General features: G+C 31.3%; 2 protein-coding genes across 7 annotated transcripts in view; one reads left to right on the forward strand and one right to left on the reverse strand.

Moving 5' to 3' along the window:
* Positions 1-20,368, reverse strand: part of LOC139491667 (uncharacterized) — a 60,491-nt gene that overhangs the window by 11,873 nt on the left and 28,250 nt on the right. For 2 of the 3 annotated variants that reach the window (XM_071279463.1, XM_071279462.1), the window contains exon 5: positions 19,004-19,648. The exons of the other annotated variant lie outside the window; for it this stretch is intronic. In XM_071279463.1, the coding sequence (XP_071135564.1) occupies positions 19,390-19,648 (259 nt within the window). In that variant the 3' untranslated portion in view covers positions 19,004-19,389. Of the gene's footprint in view, positions 1-19,003; positions 19,649-20,368 lie in introns of those variants that run through there. 3 annotated transcript variants of the gene reach the window in all.
* LOC139491668 (uncharacterized) lies at positions 461-13,128 on the forward strand. 4 transcript variants are annotated; one of them, XM_071279465.1, is made up of 3 exons: positions 469-593; positions 8,106-8,159; positions 11,275-13,128. In XM_071279465.1, the coding sequence occupies exon 3, from the start codon at positions 11,451-11,453 to the stop codon at positions 12,729-12,731; it is 1,281 nt and encodes a 426-aa protein (XP_071135566.1). In that variant the 5' UTR covers positions 469-593; positions 8,106-8,159; positions 11,275-11,450; the 3' UTR covers positions 12,732-13,128. The 4 variants fall into 4 exon arrangements, with proteins under 4 accessions (XP_071135565.1, XP_071135566.1, XP_071135567.1 ...); XM_071279466.1 differs by lacking the exon at positions 469-593 and adding an exon at positions 5,562-5,989; XM_071279464.1 differs by lacking the exon at positions 8,106-8,159 and having other exon boundaries at positions 461-593.

A 20,368-nucleotide genomic window follows, 5' to 3' on the forward strand; every position in this document is an offset into this window, starting at 1 on the left:
TTGCAGAGGGAACACACATTCTGAAAAAAATGTGTCGATGCATTCATATATATACTAGTGAAAAACATAAAATTCAGAATAGTTATTTTCAAAAGACTATCAATAAAAAGAGTTATTTGTATATCGGTTGTTTAGTGTAATTTATACGAAGAAGAAAAAGAAATAACACCCATAAACAAAACAACAACTTTTACAGGACATCATCTTTGTGTTTATCATTTAACGTATACAGAATTTCATTAACCATGTTGTCATGTCACTCTCCCTTGAAAAGACGGTCTTAATACTTATGTTTGATTTGCATCTTGAATACTGATGAGTTACTTTTGGTTTATTAGTTCCCTCTGGCCATGGTCAATATCAAATTATGGTTCTTCTATTATATCTTGTGGCAAAAACCAAATTCAGGTAGTTGGAATATGAAATACGCATTCCGGCCATGTACCAATTCCCGTAAACTGGCTCTATGACGTATGGCTAATTAAAACGTAATATAAAACTCGTTGGCCTTTTTGACTTCACCCTGCGGCTTGCAAAGGAGGCCAGTTAGGCCACAAGGTTCACGGCAAAAAAAAGGTTACAGTTGGGACAGCGTGAGTAAATCTAAAATACAAGCAATTTGTTTCAGTTGACGTACACGAAAATCATTGATGTCAAAGGATGTGCAACGGGGAGTTCCCTTATTCATTTTGGCCAAAAAGGCACATCCGGTTGCTCTACTCAGTCGGAAAGCAAGCCCTTAGAAACGACCATTGTTGCTACTTTCTTAAGACAACAATGGGAATGATATTAAAACCCGCCATTCTGAAATTGCGTTAATTTTGCGGAAAAAATAATTTGGCGCCAATTTGGATTTTTTCTTTTGTCTGTTTTTAAATTGCCATTAAGGTCAGAAATAGATTTCCTTTTATTTTTTAAAGCATGGTTGATCATGGTTCTTTTTGTTAAAGAAAATAATACTTAAACATGTTAAATTGGCCGTCTTTTAACAATTACTTAACGCCGTTGATCGAATGCTATATAGTGTTACTGATTTTTCTTTCTTTTTTTTAAATTTGAACTTAGGCAGCCAACAACCATTTGATTTTCTGGTGGTGGTTGTGTTGGGGTGGGTTTTTTTTGGAGGGGGGGGGGGGGGCTATTGATTTTTTTGGAAAAAAAGAAAAAAGTTCCAATTTTTTGATAAAATAATTTGTTTTTGGCCTTGAGAAAAAAAATGTTTGTTTTACCCTTAGCTGCCATTAAATGAAATGCTAAAATTGAAAAAGAAGAATTATTTTCGACTTTTGATAACATAATTGTTGACTTAGCCCCAGAAACTGCTCTGAAATACTTTTATATAAATATAAAAATGCAAATTTTTTATAATGTTATCATTTTTTCAAATAGAGGAAGTAAAATATAACTGAGTCATTTTTGTTCTTATTTATTTTCAAGTTCATGATTAGCACTGTACGGAAGTTTAACCCTGGAACCACTTTGTATCCATCTGAATAGTTCGTAAATAAGAAGTATAACACAGTTTATCAAAATAGTTTATCAAGAATTGTTGAGTTATCTCCCTTCTGAAAATTCGACTTTAGCCTTAGAATAGACCAACTCGAGTTGTTTTTTATGAAGATTTTACACTGATTGACCCAAATGTTGTCATTGTCGGAACAACCTGATCTTGCTGTTATGAGCATGAGGAAATGTACGGGAAAATTAAAGAATCTGGAAGAAATCTCAAGCAGAAACAAAACGAACACAAATAGTAATAACAATGATACTTACTGCATTTTGTAGTCGTTATCATATTTCCTGCATTAAAATTTATCAAAATCAAGACGAAATCACCGAACTTCGATTCAAAAACCAATTAATGTATATCAATAAATAAATAATAAGAACAAAATATTAATTTGAATACCATATATATTTTTTGTAGTTTATTTTTCATCAGATAGCAGTTCATGGTCTAAGTGTACAATTTTCATGTTTTACGTATATGTCACGTTTTTTTTCCAGAAAATTTTCTTGAAAATGGCATATCTTTGGTTTTCCTGCATCAAAAATCACCAACCTATAAATTATGTAACACTATAGAGTGGAAAATGAAATTCATTTTCTTATGATACCATGGAAGGGAATATCCACTAAAATTATACAATTCTTAATTTGTAAAATGCAATTTCTTAATTCGTAACATGCAATTTCTTAATTTTTAAAATGTAATTTCTCAATTTGTAACATGTATTTTTTCCATCCGTTACATGAATTTCTACATTTCTTGATTTGTGAAATGTAATTTCTTAAGGTATAAAAACAGTTTCTTAATTTGTTAACGTATTTTCTTCATTCGTTACATTTCTAAATTTGTGAAATGTATAGTTACTTTATTTTTAGTCACATTTTGTGAGATGTGTCTGTGTAATTGTTACCACTACCAGCCAATGAGAAGTTTCGTTTCATGAAGAAAAAAAAACAAGTTACAAATCAACATGTTACAAATCAAGAAGTTTGACAAGTCTAGAAGTTTTACAAATCTAGAATAACATAGTACACGAGGTCGCTGTGGAGCCACGTCAACTCGTACCTTCGCAAACTCGTACCCAATATTTATCAACTCGTATTTCTACCAACTCACACCCAATATTTTACGATTTTTTTTATGGAAAAATACATGTTACAAAAGAAATTACATTTTACAAATTAAGAAATTGCATGTTACGAATAAAGAAATTGTATTTCACAAATTAATAATTGTATAATTTTGGCGGATATTCCCTTCCATACTTATGACATGTTGAAACTCAATGTTATGTCAAGACTTTTTTTCCATCATCTAGCACATAATGCCTTCTTTAGTTTCACTGCATTCAATGTATGTCAAATTTTGATTTAGAGTTTCTAAGAAGAGAGAACATGCTGTACTACAATGTATTATTTAAACAATAATATCACGTCCTATTCTTACAGACTAGGGAAAAAAGATTGTTGTACAGTAAAAATGGTTCTTATGATGAAATCGGAACTTTAGAATGCATGGCGAATCCGATACAGTTATCACCGATACTAATTCAATAATGTCAAATGAAAATATCATATATATATAAACAGGATACAAATGTTACGGAAATCAAATAAGGAGGCTTGCGGGTATAAAATTTTCAGAAAAAAATTAAACATTTATTTTTCACTACAAATTTTATTTATTATCGTAAACAGTTGTTACTTTATCATATTGTACAAAAAAACATTCAAAAAAAAAAAAAAATCAATTTGTGTTGACCCGAGGTGAATTTTAAAATGTAGATATCTTTGAAAAAACTTTTCAAATTATCTCCCTTTGGTGCAAAAATGCCATTATTTGGCATTAAAATCGAAATATCTTTTTAAACTCATCGGTGACCTATATTTTTTATTGTTGTATTTGAATAAGCTATAAACTAAATAATTGTAAAATTTAAGCGATATCTGTAATTAAGTTCTTTTTTTATTTCGATATTTCTCTTAGTAGTTGAACAGAAAAAAGGACATTAACAAAAGTATATGCTTCTTTCGGAGGCAGATTGTGAGCGTAAATGAACAGTGACCCCATTTTTTTCTTCATTTTATTTTTATCAAGTATAAGATAAAGTTCATTTATACAAAAATATAGCGAAATCTTATATTAATAAAAATTGATTTATACCCGAGATCCCCCTTATCCAAAAATCCATTTTAACTTTGGTGCAATAGCAATAAATACTAAAATAAACTTTCAGCTATAAATTTAAAAATAATTAAAAGTGTTCAGCGATAGCATAATAGTGGCATGTCAGATTATATCGGAACTGTCCGGCGACTTACAAGTAAAAATGTTAAAAATCCAAAGAAAATAAAACTAAAAAAAATGTATACTTCGTTATCCATCGATCGCTTAAGGGTCTCCACCATATTACAGACTATGGGGAATAGCTCTGGAAGAGAGGATGGAGGTGATTATAGACTGACAGATAAAAACACATCTGCTTCCTTTTATACATTTTATTCAGACTAAGATGACGTTACACACAAAAATACAAATAACTGACAAAACAACTCTCTCTTACACACAGAAACATAATGCGACCATACATACTGATATTTATAGATTATCGGTGATCCTCTCAACGAGATTGATTTCCTCACTTGAGCTGGGACGACGAAAGCGGGAAAGACAATCGAGTTAAGATGAACAATGATAATCTTTTTATCGCTATTTTACCGACGTTGTCAATTTCACGTCATTTCGTTAGCAACGCCACGTGCATGCTTAGTTTCTAGCGATAATTTTCCATCTCGAGCGACTAGCATGCTATGAAAATTATCATGACTGACGAATACATATTGAAAAAAATTTATACATCCTACAATTGTAATGAGTGTGTCGAATGAAAATCCAGAAGAAAGAGAGGTAACTCATTTTGTCTGTAAAGGAGAATTGAAATATTATATTACTATCTGAGGTCCCATTTATGTTTAACATCAATACACGTAACTGTGTAAGTATAGTATAATATGCTTAATTATATTGTGATATATTTAGAATGCATTGAAGGAGGGTAGAATATTCTTAATATTTCAAAAAAATCAAAGTTTTGTAAATAGATATAAAGAGGCGAAAAAATACCAAAGGGATATTAAAACTCATAACTCGAAAACAAACTGACAATACTATAACAAAAAAATACTGACAAAAAGTAAAAACAAAAGTATACAAATATACAATATGGACATCCACAGATTATGCAACACGAAACCCAGTAAAACACTGCAGTGCCCCGGAAGGGTAAGCAGGTCCTACCACATATACGACACCCGTCGTGTGAAAATCAATGCATCATAAGGCTACGCTTTCCAAAATGTTGAGACAAGCTATCTCTGGAGGTTTTATAAACGTTTAATCAAAGGGACGACTTAAAATTGGGTTATGTTTCTATAATGCTCGAAGCATTACGGGAAAGAACAAAGAGCATAAATGTAATATTCTAATGAACAACGTTTGTACCAAGTAACGTTCATTTTGATTGGATAACGTCACTTTCTTACATGGCATCAATTGACAATTGATGCTATGGGACGTACGCGCAAGCGTAGACGGCATATAACAGATTTTAAATACATGTTTTAACGTTGTTTTCTTTCAGTTTCATTAGAATGGAGATAACAATATTGTATTTTAAGCTCCGACGGCATCAATTTTGGATTTGATGGTCGCAAATACCCGTTTACTGTCTCCGCTAACGCGTCGCCAGTAAACTTAATTTGCGATCATCAAATCCCCAATAGATTTATGTTTTGATGTTTTACATTTATTGAAAATAAATTGTCAGTTTAGATGCCAATAAAAAGATTTTTTTCTTATTTTCCTGTTTCGCTATAACCACTCTGCGAGATCCATTGAAAAACACTTATCAGAATTGTGCAAAATGAATTGATAATTCTGTGTCTTTATATTAATTGAAGATTTAAATACATAAATAATAATTATTGCACATTTTAACACTCAATATTGTAATTTTCGTGTACAACCAACCATGTTGTTTTTTCATAGTCTACCAAATATAACGAAATCTAAATCGGTTGATTTCGGCCATAAAAACCTTTAATGATCACTAAAACTTGTCTAAATACATTTTTCACACGAATTGATTTCATTTTAGCTGAAAGAAAATATTGTGAGTGTATTTCGATATTAACAGATTGTTAATGACATTTTACTTGTCATTAGATCATTATAATTAAACCAAATGTGTATTGACTTGTTCGGATCGGTAATGCATTTAGAGATACTTTAATTACTGAACTATCACGCAAATGATAAACTTCAATATAATGTTTCGAGATTTGGATCGGAGATCGAATTGTTGCATGCAATATAATGTATTTTATAAGGAAACAAACAGGAAATTTTATCCAATATATATATATGTTTATCAAAGGACTTGTTTGTGTTTTTCGGATTGAAGCCATGCATTTAATGTTTGTAAGTATTAAACATGTATCGTTTAAAACTTTTAATGTAATTGAAAATAGCCATAAAAAGCTCTCATTAACTGTCGAAAATAAAAAAATAAAAATCAAGAGAAAATAAAATCATTTCAGTTAAAGTCTTTCCATTCTCAATATTATTTCATCAAAACTTTTAAATTCCCGTCTTTATATCTTCTTAGTTTGAAGTAGACAGACGTTTTCACATAAAATGTAAGCCGAGACGGAAAATATAAAAGTTTTATTGAAAAGACGACAGTTATGTTTACTATTGAAATTGGAAATAAACCAAACAAGTATAGAAAAATACATGAAAATAACAAAAGAGGCATATATCTTGCAACTCGGAAATCATGTGTATCTACTCCTTAGAGGTATGTAATTTCATTTGTAAATATCTTTCTAATACTTGATTATCAAAAAAAAATCTGACATATACAACTTTCATAGGTTATGGTTTGTTCGACCAACTCTATGGTAATGATTATACCACCATCAACAAACAATTCTGCTCATAGATATAGGAAGATGTGGTGTGAGTGCCAATGAGACAACTCTCCATACAAATCAGACTTGTACTAGAACTGAATACTGAAAGCCACGATATGACAGCGGAAGTCCTAACTAAGACAAATGCACTAAACAAATCCACTTATTTAACATATAGGGGAGTGGAGGAGCTCACTCCATATAGCTGCTTATTCGCATTTGTAAATCCCTATAAATAGTCATATACCATTTTGTCACACGATATCACTTCTAATCATTACCGTCTTGGCATGCGTGATTTTTCTTTACTTTCAAATTACCAATCTTCTATGTCAAAATAGAAAGTGTTTTTATCTATTCAGATCGAAAGTGCAATATAATTTGTTTTGAATAAATATATTCTCGCGTGATATGGTCGAAATTGTCGTGTGCGTGTTTCATTCAAATTATATCTGATCCTGACTATTTACTGATCGAAACATATAGTAGGTAAAAAAAAAAGTATATCTAAATGATTTATTCTTTTGAAAAAGGGTAAGTAGATAGACAGTCTTTTTTATAGTAATGTTTTATAATAATAAAAGTTTACAGTTGTGAAGACTGACTATTTTTTTTGTATATTAATTGGCTATTTAAGTGATGTTGTTCTTTTATTCAAAATTAATGTTCAATTTAACTTGATGGTTGAGTATACAATCAGAACCTAGAAGTTTCTATACACATATGCATTTTATTAATTATTAACTGCTAAAGAACTATTTTTTTCTACTATGTTCAATACTATCACGTTTCATTACGCAAACAAATTATTCTAAAATATTATACTAATAGGTGATTATTTAAAAGTAAAATATTTGGTCAGAAATACAATTATTTATAGTCTTAACTACTGTTGTGACGACAATGGTGATGCATCATCGTTCGGAAGTCAGGTGATGATGCGTTCGGAAGTCAATAATATAAGACCAACTCGACTCTTTATTGTCATATCACGCTGCAAATTCTCGTTTATTTCCTACCGTTCAATACTAAAGCATAGAATTCATTGCTGTTGTAAAGAATCGAAAAACGATCGACCCAATTAGAGTTAATATTCTCTTATAAATGAGTCTTTAGATAAACCCATACTGCATTTCCTTCTGTAAATATTTATACTGTTGAAACATCTAGTTGACAATTGTGATTTAAAAAGCACCTAACAATGCAATAGCAACATTATTACTGAGTACTATTATATGCTGCATTTATTGCTTTATTTTTCTAGTTATGTAAAAGGAATGTCATTAAGAGATGGAATTGAACATCTATTTTCTGATTCATCGATATTTGTTTTTTTTAAATGTATGTAAATACCGCGCTGAAGTATTAAAAATTCAATAATAAATAACGAAATAATTCATTATTCACTATTCAACGTTTAGTGATGTATAAGGGAATAGTTTATGTTTCAGTATTCAAGTTGAAAAGTGAATAATGAAATAGAAAATCATTGTTTTTTACTGAGACACTATATCCGTACTTTTGAATTTTTAATTCGTCGTTGTGGCGTTATTCATCAAATATTTAAATTGATATGAAAAAGAAAGTATTAACTAGTGGGTTTCTCTAACTTTTATTAACAGAAATTCCTTGTATGAATGTACGGATGATCTGAATACCAAAACATATATCAAAATGTAAGTAAACTTGGCTTTTTCTTATTATTTTCACTTGACCTTAGCAATTCTTTCATACTCTGAATATGGATATGACCAAAAGAGGGGTTACAGAGGACCTAAATGGCAAAATACGCGTGAAAATTAAAAAATAGCCAATTCTGAATAATGAAATGGCTATTTTGAATAATGGAATGAACTGCTGCGACCTTATAGCTCCTATTTACAGGTATACATTAAACGTCATTCGAAAGCTTATCACTAGAAGAACAAAAAGAATATATTAATAGTCCATATGTTCCGCAACGCCTATTTGAGGAGTAACAGAGAACCTAAATGTCGAAATACGGGTGAACATGAAGAAATAGCTTATTTTAAATAATGGAATGGACGTCTGAGACTCGTCAGCCCTATGAATGAGCTTTCGAATGAGGTATAAGGTATATCTGTAATTAGAAGCTGGAGGGTCGCAGAAGTCCATTCAATTATTCAAAATATCCATTTCATTATTCAAAATTGGCTATTTTTGAATTTTCACGCGTTAGGCATTTAAGTCCTCCATAACCCCTCTAATGATTATTGAGGCACAATCTACATGCTATATCTATAATCAGAGGATGAAGAATAGCAGTTTGAAAAACACTAGTTTTGATCAGTGAGAAGCTTAATATTTCCTTAACAATAAAACGTGATTAAAACGTTAAGCTAATTTTACAGAGTTATCTACATGTAGTGTTAGGTACCACTGTAAAAACGTATATAAGCGGCTGCGTTTACCACCGACATTCAGTGAATAAGCTAAGCGCAGGTAGTTGTGCGATGCAAGTATAAATTTATTTATGTTTCTAGGAGGGATGTAGCGGTTGGAGGGAGTTGGTGTGAGGATAGGGGTATTACAAGATTAAAAGATCAACCAATTCGTGTATATAGATTAAAGATCAAACATACTTCATTAATCTGCAGTACTGTAGTTCATGTACATAAGTATTATTTCAATCCATATTTACGATATTTAATCGCCCTTTTTATAATCTTTTAATCAATTAATATTTATTGGTAAGGGTTAAGATATATCTGTTTAAATTTAGATATGAACACCGGGTATTTTAACTAGAATATTACGTCACGGTATTGCATATAAATGTATCCTATTACTGCGTACAGAAAAGCAAAGGTGAAAAATTTCGAATGGTTTCAAAGTAAAGAGAATCAACTTGCTACTGATGCAAAGAGTTAAAATTTATCATGCAAAGCTCAACGTGCTAGCTCAGTCTACCAAATGAATTGTGATACTTTGATAACAAGAAAGTTAGTGTAAACAAACTAGTCGCGCGTAATTTATTTATTTAAATAACAGTCATCAGGAATTTAACCATAAATGTAAAATACATATCCACTTTGATATTGATTAAAAGATTTTGTAGGCATTACAATATGTTATTAGTAAGTATAAACAGTAGTTGCCATCCGATGATAAACTCTAGTAGGTCATGACCCAACATTTAGGGTTGGGTCATAACGCAAAATTTTATCTCTAAGTACTTGTGTTCCTCTCAGACTAATTTCAAGTAAAATAAAATATGTTTTGGCTTAATTAAACATAAATATATATAAGTTTTATCACAAAATTTGCCCTAAAATATTGTAAATATAAAACTTTCTTCATTATTGAGCTCAACTTGGGTTAATTTTGAATGTTCGGCATATCTCACATGTGTCGTTTTGTCGGTAGTTGAGCAGGTTTTCGGGATGGATGAAGGTTTAATTTTGTACACCGTGAATGTGCGTTTTACTCTCTTTTTAATCCATTCTCCTTTAAACAAGTTCAAGTGATGTTTCACGCTATAAAGTATGAAGTAGAGACAACGGTTATTGTAGTTTACCCATGATGTTCACACCTCATAAATCTATTTAAAGGATACGAATCAAGATAAAAAAAACTTAAACTGAGGGAACAGCACATGAACTCAAAATGATACGAGACCGGATGCGTCGATAGGGTAGGCGTCTGCGGCTATGCATGCATCACCCGCCATTACGATGTGTTGCGTTGATACTCTGAGCGTTGATAACTAATACGTCTTATGTTTTTCAATGGTACAAGGTTGTTCGGAGATTACTGGAATATTTCTGTCATTTCTTCTATTGAAAACGAATGACAGAAATATCATCGTTTGAATTGCAGTTGCTTTGATAATGTCAATTCTAAAGCTTAAAACATTTAAAATTAATATTTGACTGGGATAAATTCATCGGATGGGCACCCTCTCTTGTTGCTATGGAAGATTTTTAATACTTAATATCAATGACTTGAGATGTGAAGAATCGACATTTGGTATTAACCCATCCTTAAAAATGAATGATATATATTCAACTTCGCAACGGCCGAAAACAGCTGTTCTATCAATAATTTGTCTATAGTCAAATCAGCACACCTCCAACCCATTTTTGTTTTTATATCCAAAATGAATTAAGAACCAGTCCCCACTACATTTATTTGTTTATTTATTTATTTTTTCTATTTAACTTCCCACACCCGCCCTGTCGTTAAAGATTTAGAAATAATGTGAATATCATAAGACTTGGTGAAGATAAATAATATGATAAAGTCAATCTGTGTTTATTTAAATATCAAAATAGTAGACAATCTTTTGTTGTTAAATCTACCTTCTCACTGGCTCGGACGAATGTTGGAAATTCAAATATTTTATTAATCATTTATAAACAATTTAAATGAAAAGAAGTATTAAAGTATTTGATGCAAGGTTTATAAGAGATTTAATTTCAAATTCTATGGTATGAAAATGTGAAGAATAGAGAGAGATTGGCTGTTTTCTTAACATAATATATACATAATATATACATCTCACGTACGTTTTTGATTCTTCTTGATGTGAAATTGTTGTGTAAATTTCTAAAGGTCAGACAAACATCTACAAAGTGCAAGAACTATTAATTATTTAATATTCTGCATTGTGTTTCTCATATCCCCTTGTATTTGTAACTACAAACATTGAAAAGACGGCTTACGCTGGGACAATAACTTTAGCAGATTAAAGTGGTTTGGTTATGAATTATACAACTAGTTTACAATGCTTTTACACATATATGACGAGAATTTAATTTTAAATTGCAGGTGTAAAGAAAAGGGACTTTAAAACAGACAAAGTGGAGTTTTAAAATTGAAAAATTTAACAGATATGGAATATTAAAACTTGTTTGTTTGTCGTGAATCAGCTGTGGTTTATTTTTTACAAAAAAATGGAAGAAGAAGAATCCAGTCTGTTTTGTCATATGAAATAATACAAAAAAATGTCAACTCAGGTGGCAAACACTCCATTTAAAGCTTATTTAGGAAATGAGGAATTAATGCTGGAGAGACAGAGAGCACAATCCAGATTAAAACAAAGTAAAGACAGAAATAGGAAAGTTGCAATTGAATCATCACACAGCAGATATTTTACCGATGGAGTGCGTGCACCATTGCTGTCCGACATTAATTTTGGACAGTCTTGTTGTTTGGACGTTGTCAGACCAGCCGCCAAAAAATTACATTCGACCGGAACCACATCGCCTGAGAGTCCCGGGCGTAAAACTGCTATACCACATATTCCTCTTGAGAAAGAAAACAGTAACGTCGTTTTTTCCGAACGATCAAGCAATACGATTAGATCCATAAGGTTTTTACTTCCGGATGGATCGCTACGGTCACATGACGAATCTGCTATGAGCTCTAGAAGTGCAAGTGAACTTGATTTAAGATGGAAGCGATCTAAAAATAGTCCAAAACTTGATGCAAGAGATATTTTATACCGCAACACATACTGTGGTTCACCTGATCTGAGGTATCATTCAATCACGTTGCCCAGCATTGCTTGTCAGAATAAAACTGCCGTTCCACGTGCTAGCAAAACTAAAACGACTTCCCCTAAGAAAAAGATAACATTTAAAGATAATGAGCATATGCCAGAAAAGTTTCAAGAACACTGTGTGCTAGATTCTAAACTCGAAAAACAAAAGAATATTCAAACAACAGTAGATATAGGATTTTTAAAAGTACAAAAGATAAAATCTCATTTAGAAGAGATTCATAGTGGGAATGATGAATTTTTATTAACTGTAAGACAACCAACAGATCTTCATAATCGAAACTCAAATCATCCTATGGAGCTCCGAACAGAAAGGCCACTTAAATACGAAACAGTGGGACCTCATGGTTCCCGTCTTCACAGGAAGCATTCAACATTGCGAACTGTTTTTCCATATTTTAACAAGGAGTATAAATCAGCTGATGCTTACAAAGAATATCTAGAAATGGTAAAATCGAAAATGGAGTTAAGTAGTCGGGAAAGCACAAGAATTGGCAATGACTCCGTATTATCACATTTTGGGCGAGACAATCGAGTGTTACAATCTGTGATTGATGTCAATACACCGACCGATCGACATGGAGCTTTATCAAATGACGGTCGATCTTTAGTTATTGAAATAAAACCAACATGGAATGAAATTCCTAATGGTCTTCTAGATGAAGAGGAATCTGATGATTTTCGACCAGATAAATGCCCTGTTAATACTCCAGATCATGAATAATACAGCAAGTATTGACCAGTCATACCATTTTAATATTTAGGAACCTGCTTCTTGCTTCTCAAGTTTATACTTAAAATATGTTGTTCGTTTATCTTGCCTTGAGGAAAGCGTAAAAAAAATATATAAGAACTATTTTGGAAGTAAACTTGATTCCATTCGTTAACACAGAATGAAATGTGAAAACAAGGTAACTGATTAATAGAAGTGTCTATAAAATGAAACTTTTGAGCTTGTTTTTTTTTACCAATAATGAATTGTTTGTTAATTTTATGTATTACTAAGACCAAACTTAATCGTTTTTCTTCGGATCCAAATCTTACTTTGTTATTTCATAATCGTTTTATACAATTCATTGTTAGATTACCTTGAATATATTAATTAAAAATCTTGAACTGTGCCTTTTTTTTTAAAACGAAACTAATAATTATTTACAATCGCAATATGTCTATGGAAATTTGTATTAAATTGTATCTTTTGGTTAATGTAAAGGTGCAATTGAATCATGGGCAAACTTCCTCATGACCCCCTGTCTTATTTTTATTGAAATATTCACGTCTGTATCATCATTTCTTATTTTCAGCATTGTCCAAAATACTATTCATATCAATATATTCAAGAAAACATTTATTGACCGAATATTTTGCTTCATACAGGGGGCGGTATGTTCTTTTTTGAGTATATTAACTATTTACTTTTCAACACCATCACCCATTTATTTTTGTTTAAATTAAAACTATTTACGGTATTCATCTGCTTGACCATAATAAATTTTTTCTCATAAGATTTGGGATCAAATTTGGGGGAGGGGGGCAAAGTCGTACAACACCATATAGCTCTGCTGGGGGCAAAGTCGTACAAATGTGTATTATTGATTGCTATTTGCCATAATAGTGTCTCGTTTTACAATACTAGCTTATTTAACATCATTGTGAATAAATTAATATAGAAACAGTAAAAGATCTGCCATATTAGCATACAAAATTACGATATAACGTGTATAGGCACTCCAACTAAATTTTGTAAGGTTAAAAAAGGAATAGCAAAATAATTTTAATACATAGCATTCTGAATGTATCATTATGTTCCCTTATACATATTTCGAATTTCATAAAGCCATAAAAATGTTTATTTTTGTATCGGGTACCTGTACCCGTTGAAGTAAAACACCTTCAATTTTTACCAATATAGATCCGAGTTATGCCGCTTTGTCCGATTAATGTCACTTAAGGTAGCACAATACAAAGATTTTTTTACTTCCAATCACTAACCTTTGAAATGCTGTAACTTTCTTATGAATGCATAGAAAATAACAAAAGAGGTATATATAGAGAGATAAAAGATTTAAATGAATGCAATATTTTTATTATGCAATCATTATGTAATCAATTAAGAAGCTAATTTCATTTGAAAGTGGAAATTTGGTGAAAAATATTTTAGACACAGTTAATATTATAATTGGTTATATAATTGTTGCATAATACTAACATTGCATTAATTTGAAAGAGTAATCTGTTAGCTATCCAAAACTACCACTTTTATAAATTTTCAAGCATTATTAAGAAAGTTACAGCATTTTAAAACTTGGGAGTTGGAGTTATAAAATCTTTGTATTGTGCTACCTTAAATGAACTATTTAAGTGTTTACTTTTTACACATTGTGACTTGGATGGAGAGTTGTCTCATTGGCACTCATACCACATCTTCTCATTTATAAAGCTGACGAAAAATTGAAAATTACACAATTATTAAATGATCGTCGCCTCGACCCGCCCCAATATATCTTTACACAACTTTTAAGACGGAATATGAAACAACATTTATCAGAAATGGTCCTTCTGTTTGCGAGCTGAATATGAAAACTCTCAAAATCTAAACTAAACACGTGCGCATAAATAAATAAGTTGATACATTTTTTTATTGAAATGTCCATTACGTATGACAACTCCTGACGATGTTTCTGACATGTGACCGTGAGGAAGATGCAAATGTTGTCGGGTTTAACTATTTTTTCTTCAGAATTTCATTCGACCGTTTTTAATCTCTATTAGTAAGTAGATTTACAAAACACACATAAATAAAAAATTACAACAAAAAAACAGATGCTCCGCAGGGTGCAGCTTTATACAACCGCAGAGGTTGGGGCAAGTATGGACACAACATTCAAGCTGGATTCAGATCTAAAGGATTGTGATTAAATAGTTGACACAGCATAGGTTTCTGACACAGAATGAATGTGGTCTAATGAACTTAAAATATTGTTTATGCCTTTGCGCAATTTACTATGCTGTTGAAAAAATGTTTGAAGAAATTTTCTTTTTATTTATGAAATCTGAAATAAGAAAAAATCAGGGAGATTACTCTTTAAATCAGTTATGTGTTTGTTAAAGTCAAGTTTCATTAATGTTTTTCAAGCATTTACCTGAAACAGATTGGAAATAATCTATGTAACCTGGAAGCTTAGAATATATTTATGAAAACAGTTGACACAAACGTACTGATGATTTTAAGAGTTATTTCCCTTAACCTAGGTCTACCTCCTTAAGTTGATTCAACTACTATTCTGGACAAAGAAAGATAACTCCAATTGAAAATTTCTTGCTATTGCACAATATTGTGCAATTAGATATTTCATGCTATTGCGCAATACTGTGCAATTGAAAATATTTGCTATTGCACAATACTGTGCAATTGAAGATTTCTTGCTATTGCGCATTAGTGGCAATTGAAAATTTCTTGCTATTGCACAATACTGTGCAATTGAAGATTTCTTGCTATTGCTGAATACTGTGCAATTGAAAATTTCTTGCTATTGCACAATACTTTATATAATAATTTTGGATCCTGATTTGAACCAACTTGAAAACTGGGCCCATAATCAAAAATCTAAGTACATGTTTAGATTCAGCATATCAAAAAAGCCCAAAAATTCAATTTTTGTTTAAATCAAACTAAGTTTAATTTTGGACCCTTTGGACCTTAATGTAGACCAATTTGAAAACGGGACCAAAAATTAAGAATTTACATACACAGTTAGATTCGGTTTACCAAAGAACCCCAATTATTCAATTTTTGATGAAATCAAACAAAGTTTAATTTTGGACCCCGATTTGAACCAACTTGAAAACTGGGCCAATAATCAAAAATCTAAGTATATTTTTAGATTCAGCATATCAAAGAACCCCAAGGATTTAATGTTTGTTAAAATCAAACTAAGTTTAATTTTGGACCCTTTGGACCTTAATGTAGATCAATTTAAAAACGGGACCAAAAATTAAGAATCTACATACACAGTTAGATTCGGTATATCAAAGAACCCCAATTATTCAATATTTGATGAAATCAAACAAAGTTCAATTTGGACCCTTTGGACCCCTTATTCCTAAACTATTGGGACCAAAACTCCTAAAATCAAAGCCAACCTTCTTTTTATGGTTATAAACCTTGTGTTTAAATTTCATAGATTTCTATTTACTTATACTAAAGTTATGGTGCGAAAACCAAGAATAATGCTTATTTGGGCCCCTTTTTGGCCCCTAATTCCTAAACTGTTGGGACCTCAACTCCCAAAATCAATCTCAACCTTCCTTTTGTGGTCATAAACCTTGTGTTTAAATTCATTGATTTCTATTTACTTATACTAAAGTTATTGTGCGAAAACCAAGAATAATGCTTATTATAAATATAATGCCCAATACCCGGCGTACTTCCCTATACCTATATCCGGATTTTGTGGTAGAAAACCCGGTTAATGATTTAAACATGCGATATTTAGCAAGACCATGCTAATTTCATGGAATTATTGTCAACGAGACAGTTAAAGAATCAACTTATTGCAGTGCTATTAATTTAGACGGTTAGATGAATAAATTATCCAACTTAATACTTTCAGACAAAAATAAAATCTACTACTGAATCAGTTAATCTTTTAATTTACTAACATAAAACTCAAAGGAAATCAGCAAATTTCAAATTTAAGTTATCAAAGGTCTTGGTTCAAATACTTGTGGTCTGTAATTTTAAAGGGCCATATACTTTAGTTGCTTGTGCTAAAAAGAACATATAGTCTTCTAATAGCAAGAAAAAAAAATGATGTCTATTAATTTCAACAGATTGTCAAAACTAAGGAATTATAAACCAATGTCTAAAACGAATCTCAAATTGTGAACCAAATTAAGGCGTTCTAAAAATTCGAAGTCTTTGATTTGAAAACTGTAGGCGTATGTGCAGCTGATTATAAAAAAAAAACATATCTTCAACTGAGTATGTTGCTCAACATTCATTTAGGTTCGTTATCCGAAAAGATATAGCTTAAACGATCATTTATGGTGTCTATCATTTCAGGCTATATGGGTCATGTGTTTGTTGCTGTTATTTTGTTTTAACGTTATTTCTACTTAATAGTCAACAGTTTTAGCTTGGTAAGGTCTGTTGTACTGTCATATAGTTGGAATTTCTCATATTTTTTGGTGAATAAGTGATAAATATTGTTAAAAAAAAACACGAACAAAATACAAAATAAAGAAGTGGTCAAAGGTCACCAAATATGAATTAAATATGTAAAACACCAAAACGTAAAACACATCGCAAGCTAAAAGACAATGGATCTTTTACTTTTGCATAAAATCAAGATTTATACCGCTAGTACTAATATACAGTTGCTTGAACTGCTTGAAAGTCTTAGGTGTGTTTCAAAAATACATAAAACAAAGTTTAGAAAACGTTACAAAGTGTTTTTATACAGCAAATATAGTAGACTAACATTAATAACTGTTTTCTTCACGATTTTTTTTATTAATCTAAAACATTAGTAGAACAATCACTCATATTCAACATCACTTTTATAACGGAAGTATGCTTTGTTGCTTCAATTCAGATGCTATATTTTGGTTAAAAAATACTTTAAGTGAAATGTTTTTCAAAACATGTAAAAAATGCATAATGTTTCGAAATTGCCTGCAACAGCTAAGCGAACCGTGGAATAACTTTTCGGTTTTGGATATGGAAGTTAAAACTTTGAAAAATCTGTAAAAAAGTCTAGAGTCTAGAACAGACCTGGCAATGTCTAAACTTTATTAGACGTTAACACTATTCCTATTGTATCACTGTAAGTGAAAACTACAATGGAAATGGTATACCTATCTCATTAGATAGATTTGGTATTCGACACACGAAACAAAGATTATAAACTTATTTTCTTCAGCTTAATATTAAGTCTTACTAATTTTTATCATCTTATTAATCCCAATATGGAAGGTTGGTATAATTATGACTTATCATCAAATTCACATACCGAGAGGCATATAAATAATTCCTACATGTATATTCAAACGTAAAAATATAAACGATTCTGGTCAGAATCAAATTAAAAACTTCGAAAGTAAATTTATAAAAATCGCATTGTTTAACTATAATAAAATAGGTCAACAATTAAAAAAAAACACTCAAGAAAATGTAATATTTAGTTTATATTTGCTGACATAAAGCAGCCGAAATTGTTGTTGTTTGACAAAAGGGGGATGTGTTTTTAGGATTAATTTTCCTTCTTAATAATAGTGTACATGTGTGTATATAGGATGCTTTAATATTTTGCACATTTTTTTTATTACATTGATCATATACGGATCACCTTAAAATTGTCAAAATTAACTTCAAATCAAAACTTCAGAGTAGTTTAACATAAATAAGGTAAGCCGGGAAGTCAATTAAATTGAGAATGGAAATGGAAAATGTGTCAAAGAGACAACAACCCTACCAAATATCAGAAAACAGCCCAAGGTCACCAATGGGACTTCAACACAGCGAAAAATCCCACACCCGGAGTCGGGCTTCAGATGGCCCCTAAACAACAATGTGTATTAGTTCAGAGAAAATAAACGTCACACTAAACTCCGAAACATATAAATGAACCAAAATTAAAAACAAAAAACCCATACAAGACTAACAAAGGCCAGATGCTCCTGAATTCAAACCTGAAACCCTCTTTTTTCCCCATCTTGACATAAGATATGTATTTCAATACTTAAAATGAAATAACTTTAATTCTAACTTTTTCTACTGACGACAAGATTGAAGGTGAACAAGTCTCGACAACAAATAAATTTAGATATAATACTGAATATCACCAAGTTTTAAATATATATTGTTTGTTCGTTCGCTAGTGTTAAACGCCACTTAAAGCACACTGGGCTACATCACGGCGGCCATTTATTTTCATCAGTAGAGGAAACTAGAGTATTTCTTAAAACGGTCTATCAATAAATCTAAGGAAATCATTTCTGTTTTAGTCGTTACAAATTTATTTTAATAATAAAACGTACAATAAAACATGTGCCCAAAATGTACCCTGGTGCAATATCCCGATTTGAACTGACAAGTGTGTACATTCCATGTCAGTGGATTCGTTAATACATTTTCATGAATTCCAGTTTTTTTTATGTTCATGTTTTAGGCAAATAGTTATTAGTTTCTGTTCAATATTATCTCATAAGTCATCCAGTCTAGGGTAACCACTTTACATACAGTATACTATAGTATACACATTAGTCAACGTTAGTATCTCTAACTCTGACTGCCGTTTCGGAGTGAATTACACTATGTTGGGACGCTGGACTAGTTGGAATCCTACTCTTGAACCTTATTTGATTAACACTTCTTCATCTTAACAACCACCACCACCGCCACCGCCTCCTCCCCCTCCCCCTCCTCCTCCACCACCACCTCCACCTCCGCCTCCTCCACCACCTCCATGACTACTGTTTGAACCGCCATTAGAACTCGACGGACAAAATTTCGCACACAAGCAACATGAACAACATATCACAAAAATATATAGAATTGGACAACATATTATTAATGCGATTTCCCATGCTGCTAATGAATGTACACCATAAAAACATTTCCCTTCTTTTAAAGCTTTTCTGAAAAGAAAATTGCATCAAAGTATGTATAATAATTTACAACGTTGCATACAGCCAACAAAATGATCCATTGAAAGATTATCGATATTATAGATGGAATATTTAGGAAATAATATTGCATCGGAAATCAACACATTTATTCTAAAACCAGTTGTTGGCATGATACGGGTTATGTTCTTATCATATATTTTATGATGGTATGATACTCAACCCCTAACGGGAGGGATTGTACTTGATTTTCATATGATGAAGACATAATCTTTCAATCAGGTAAATTGAGGTCTTGAGCTGTCATGTCAGTAACTGCTAGTTAGTCCGTTGTTAATTTATGTATCATTGTTATTTCTTCTGTAACCTATTCTGACATCGGACACGGACTTATTATTAACTGAGTTTTACTGTGAGTGTTGATGTGCGTTTGTTTATTCTACATTGGCTCGAGGTATAGGGGGAGGGTTGAGATCTCACAAACCATGTTTAACCCCGCTTCTTTTTTGTGCCTGTCCCAAGCAGGAGCCTCTGGTCTTTGTTAGTCTTGTATTTTTTTTAAATTTAAATTTTAGTTCATTTATATGTTTCGGAGTTCAGTGTGACGTCCATTTCCACCGCGCTAAAGTACGTCCATTATTCATAGTTCATTATTCAAAATTAAATAATGATTAATGAAAATTAATAATTCACTATTCACTATTCAATGTTTAAAAAATGAATTATAGTATA

Source organism: Mytilus edulis, chromosome 10 (assembly GCF_963676685.1).
Source record: "Mytilus edulis chromosome 10, xbMytEdul2.2, whole genome shotgun sequence".
Taxonomy (NCBI): domain Eukaryota; kingdom Metazoa; phylum Mollusca; class Bivalvia; order Mytilida; family Mytilidae; genus Mytilus; species Mytilus edulis.

Bases quoted from the DNA above. Each gene is read 5' to 3' on its own strand.
- LOC139491668 (XM_071279464.1), top strand. From the start codon at position 11,451: ATGTCAACTCAGGTGGCAAACACTCCATTTAAAGCTTATTTAGGAAAT.